We start from the raw sequence: 5295 nt of genomic DNA on the forward strand, positions 1-5295 counted from the left end.
AAACTGAAGCTGAGACAGTTTAAGTAATTGTTTTCAGGGTCATACAAATCAGAAAGAGCTAGAAGTGAGTTTAAAATCAGTAAAAGAGAATAATTTGATGTACCCATTCCGCAAGACACATTTTGGGCAAAACTGAACTCAGTGATGGGAAAGCTTGACTCTAATAAATATTTCAATAGGAATGGAAAGGAACATTCATGTGCTGTAGTGGACAGAAGAGATTACAAACACAAAGCACAAACAAAAGTAATGTGGTCTCGACCATGACACGTGTGCTTTATTGGAGAAGCAAACAAATAGAGATACCAAAAGGCTCACAGGGGAGAGATCACCACCCAGATCACAGACAGACAGATGGCAAAGTGCAATTAGGCCACGACCCCACTGCTCATCTTCCCACAATGTGGTATCAGCTTCGGGAACCCAGCCTTTTCTCTGTCCGCTGTCAACCCAGGTGGCAAGTCAGAGAACATGCATTCTGTGCTCGTGGCTGAAGGGGAGGGGATGGAGTCCTGAGACATCCACAGGAGACCCTGTGTCTTGTTGTTTCATGGTCATGATGCATCCTGCTGCTGTTACTTGCTCTTGGGTGGGCACTTCTGCTGGCAGGGGGGGCACGGCTGCACAGGAGGGCACTTCTGCTGGCAGGGTGGAGGTGGGCACTTCACAGGTGGGCATGGAGGAGGGGGACATGGCTCTGGACACTTTGGGGGTGGGCAAGGCTCAGGGCACACAGGAGGTGGCTGGCAGGGCTGCTTGCACTGCTGCTGTTGATAGGACATCGTTCCTGGACAGCAAGGAGCCTGAGATGCAAACAGACAACAGCATTCCTAACACAGGCAGTCCTGTTGGCAGAACAATGAGCCACGGACCCTGCAGCCTGCAAGGACCCTCTGTTCCCTAACACTGTCTGTATGATTCTGTGTGGCTCCTTCACCCTTCCCTTTGAGCACCTCTTACCCTAGCTCTTCGGTCTTTTCTGGTTAATGTTTCTGTCTATCACTTTGTACAGACACGATTGCCTGTGTGCTGTGTGAATACAAACATCATGTGGAGACAAAGAACCCAGATACGAAACTTCTAGCCAATCCCCAAACAGACCTCTACCGATAGCTTTCTGAGCCCTGGTTGCTGGTCTCACTGACCTGACTGGGGCTCTGAGCCCTGGGCTTCGAGGAGGACTGCCCAGACTCCCACCCATCACTCAAAGGGACCGAGAGCCCTGAGAGGGATGCACTTGGAACGTGCACGGTATAGGCCACAGGACAACACCTCGTCTCTCGTTGTCAGTCAGTTTAGGATTGTACCTCTGACTCCATTTCTGTCATGACCTTCACGGTCACCTTCCAAATACCCCCCAGACCTCATTATTGTCTCTTCCCCATGCACGGACTTTAATTGGCTAAAATAAACAGTCACTTGTTCTCCCAGATTAAATCCTCACACTATTCAAATGCCAAAAAAGATCTCTAAGGCTTGTACTCACCAGAAGCTTCAAAGGAGATGTATGCCTCAGTGTCTCCAGAAGATAACACCAGTGTGGTGGAGAGTCCTTTTATAAGGGCCAGGCGGGCCCAGGCAGGTGACAGTCCAGGACTGGGATGACGCACTTATTTCCCAACCAAATTACCATCTGCATGCAACCTCAGAAATGACTTGACACACTAATGTGGATATCACCAAACTTCCTTGTCCAGGATCTTCCTCACCCTCATTGGGGAAGGCTCAGTGATTCACTTTGGACCTTGTCTCACCCTCCCCATGCCAGTGTCATGTGGCAACTAGGGAACATGAGATATTCTTTGACAGCCATGATGCACTTCCATAGTTAGAGGTGGTGCCTGCCCTACTCCCTGGCTCCCTGAGCACCTTAACTGTAAAACTTACTGCCCCATTCAGTTTCACCTGCCCAGCATCCAGCTTTGTTCCCTTTGATAGTAGAGTAGACAGTAGGGTGAGCTGACCCTTCCTTGTCCAGGACCTTCACCCTCACTCACAGTTTTCCTTTACAACTAACCCTTTTGACCATGTCCTACTGGTCTCCAGGCTCTTCTCGACAATTAATTGGCTTGAAGAGACCACAGTCTTGTCTTGGTTCCTAGGTGCTGATAGCCCTAGGCTGGGCATGTTGTTACATGGCTCCATTAATGGCCTTGAACAGGACAGCACAACCCCTGTTTTCTAGACCACTGGCTCGGCCCCTCCCAAAGTCTCCATACTTGCAGATTTACACACTGATGTGATGTGCTCTCTGTGGCCCTCATCAGTGGGGGGGGGGGGGGGAGGGGGACTTGTGGTCCACTAGACACCCAAACTCATATTCTCTCACTTCTTCAAAACTGACTCAGTGCCTGAGCTGCCCCCATTTCGCAGCTTTTTCCTTCATGTTCCCCAAACAGCATGTGTTGCTTCCTCCTGCAAAAGTTAACTTGCCTACTCTCTATTAGGCTCTCTGTTCTGAACTGGCATTTAGAAGGACTTCTAGACACAGTACATTCAAGAAAAGAAGCTCCATAAGCTATTTACCCCACCATTCAATTCATGGGTGTTGTTACCTAGATAAATAAAGCATGGCCAACACAAAACCCATGGATAACCTCTTAGTATTCATTTGTTGAACCACAGTAACACCTCGGCTAATATTACTCACTAGGCCTCGTGGGGAAAACATGAGTGCCTTGGCTATGCAGACGTCTGTAGGCACCACTACCATGTGACCTGAAATATTTCCTAACCTCCCTAAAGATCATTTAACATCTCTGTAGAGTAAAGGTAAGAACTACACCGGCCTCCTAATTTCTTTGACCTCAGTCGTAGAGACATCTTTCTAGAAATGTCTCCTCAGGCAAGGGAAACAAGAGAAAAATTAAACTATTGAGTCTACACCAAAATAAAAACCTTTTGCACAGGGAAGGAAATCATCACCAAACAAAAAGGCCACCTACTAAATGGGAGAACATATTTTCAAAAGATACATCTGATAAGGGGTCAATACCCAAAATATATGAAGAACTTACACTAGACAACATCAAAACAAAACAAAACAGATAATCTGATTTAAAAAGGAGCAGAGGAATTTATCCTACATTTTCCAAAGAAGACATGCAGATGGCCAACAAACATATGAAAAGATGCTCAACTCACTAATCCTTACAGAAATGCAGATCAAAACCATAATGACATATCAGCTCACACCTGTCAGAAGAGCTCAAATCAAAAACACAAGAAATAACAACTGTTGGCAAGGATGTGGAGAAAAAGGAACCCTCGTGTATTTTTGGCGGGAATGTAAGTTGGTATAGCCACTGTGGAAAACAGTATCGTGGCTCCTCAAAAAATTAACAATGGAATGACCATAAGATCCAGTAAATCCATCACTGGTCATTTACCCAAAGAAAACAAAAACACTAATTTGAGAAGATATATGCACCTCTATGTTTATTGCAGCATTATTTACAATAGCCAAGATCTGGAAGCAGCCCAAGTGTCCACTGTTAGATGACTGGGCAAAAGAGATGCGACAAATAAATACAATGGAAAATCATTCAGGCGATAAAAACAAAATAAAAAAAAAAAGAACAAAACGAAAAATGAAAAACAAAAACAAAAAGCAAAACAGAAGAAAAACAATGAAACCTTGTCATTCATAACAACATGGATGGACCTGGAGGGTATAATGCTAAGTGAAAGTCCGAGAAAGACAAATACATGTGATTTTTATGCATGTGTGGAATTTAAGAAACAAAACAAACAAAGAAAACAGAGACAAAAAAGAAAGCAGACTCTCAAGTACAGAGAACAAACTGGTAGTAGTCAGAGGAGAGGTAGGTGGGAGCAGGCATGAAATAAGTGAGGGGGTTTAAGAGTACACCTACTGTGATGAGCACTGAGGAATGTATAGAATTGTTGAGTCACCACGTTGTATGCCTGAAACTAATATAACACTGTTTGTTAGTTATACTTCAATAAAAAAGGAACTACATCTGCCTCAAAAATTTGCTGCAAAAACTCAGTGAAATACCTAATATGAGGCACATTATGTGATAGGTCTTCAAGAAACGGAGCTGTCCATATATCTGATAAGGGTTTAATTTCCAAAATATATAAGGAACACTTTCAATTCCATAGCAAAAAAAAAAATGATAACCTTAATTTTTTATTTATTTTTAAACGTTTATTTATTTTTGAGAGAGAGAGAGAGAGCAGGGGAGGGGCAGAGAGAGAGTGTGAGACCTGGAATCTGAAGCCGGCTCCAGGGTCTGAGCTGTCAGCACAGAGCCTGACGTGGTGCTGGAGCTCATGAACCACGAGATCATGACCTCAGCCGATGTCTAACAATGAACCGACTGAGCCACCCAGGTGCCCCAATAACCTTAATTTTTAAATGGAGAGACTATTTGAATAGCCATTTCATCAAAGACATAGACGACCAACTGCTACACGTAAAGATGCTCAACATCACTTATCATTAGGGAAATGCAAATCAAAGCCACATGCGATATCACTTCATGCCTGTTAGGATGACTGCCATAAGAAAAAAAAAAAAGGACAGTAACAAATGTTGGTGAGGCTGTGAGGTTGTAGAGAAAAGGGAACATTTGTACACTATTCGTGGAAATGCAAAATGGTGAAGCAACTATGAAAAACAGTACGGAGGTTCCTCAAAAACTTGAAAAATAGAACTACCCTATGATCCAGCAGTTCCTTGCCTGGTATTTACCCAAAAGAATTTAAATCAGGATCTGGAAGAAATATCAGCACTCTCGCATTCGTTTCAGCATTACTCACCACACCTAAATGTCTATCAGCAGATGAATGGATAAAGAAATATGGTATATAGGTACAATGGAATATTATTCAGCTATAAAGGAAGGAAACAAGGAAACACTGCCATCTGAGACAACGTGGATAAGCCTGGAAGATGTTATGTCAAGAGAAATAGGCCAGGTCCAGAAAGATAAATACTGCATGAATCCCCTGAGTGGGGTATCTAAAACAGTCAAACTCATGGAGGTAAAGAATAGAATCATGGTTGCCAGGGACTGAGTGAGGAAAACAGCGAGGTGCTTATCAACGGGTATAAAATTTCAGTTATGCAAGATGAGTCAGTTCTAGAAGTCTGCTTACCACAGCATGCCTGTAGATCACAATATTGTACTGTGGACTTAAGAATCTGTTAGGTGGGTGACCTCATGTTAGGTGCTCTTACCACGATAGAATTTGTTTCAAAAGAAAAGAGACGTGAACCCTAAAAGGTAGAAACATAATAAGGTAAGGTAAGGCACTAATCACAAT

At 43.6% G+C, this 5295-nt stretch overlaps 1 protein-coding gene across 1 annotated transcript; it reads right to left on the minus strand.

The window, feature by feature from the left end:
• Nucleotides 1–250: 250 nt before the first annotated feature.
• Nucleotides 251–1589, minus strand: LOC131503556 (small proline-rich protein 2G-like). Its single transcript, XM_058715005.1, has 2 exons — nucleotides 1487–1589; nucleotides 251–803 (listed from the first exon to the last, which is right to left on the minus strand). The coding sequence occupies exon 2, from the start codon at nucleotides 780–782 to the stop codon at nucleotides 576–578; it is 207 nt and encodes a 68-aa protein (XP_058570988.1). The 5' UTR covers nucleotides 783–803; nucleotides 1487–1589; the 3' UTR covers nucleotides 251–575.
• Nucleotides 1590–5295: the final 3706 nt, after the last annotated feature.

The sequence above is a fragment of the Neofelis nebulosa genome, unplaced genomic scaffold (assembly GCF_028018385.1).
Source record: "Neofelis nebulosa isolate mNeoNeb1 unplaced genomic scaffold, mNeoNeb1.pri scaffold_73, whole genome shotgun sequence".
NCBI classification, from domain to species: Eukaryota; Metazoa; Chordata; class Mammalia; order Carnivora; family Felidae; genus Neofelis; species Neofelis nebulosa.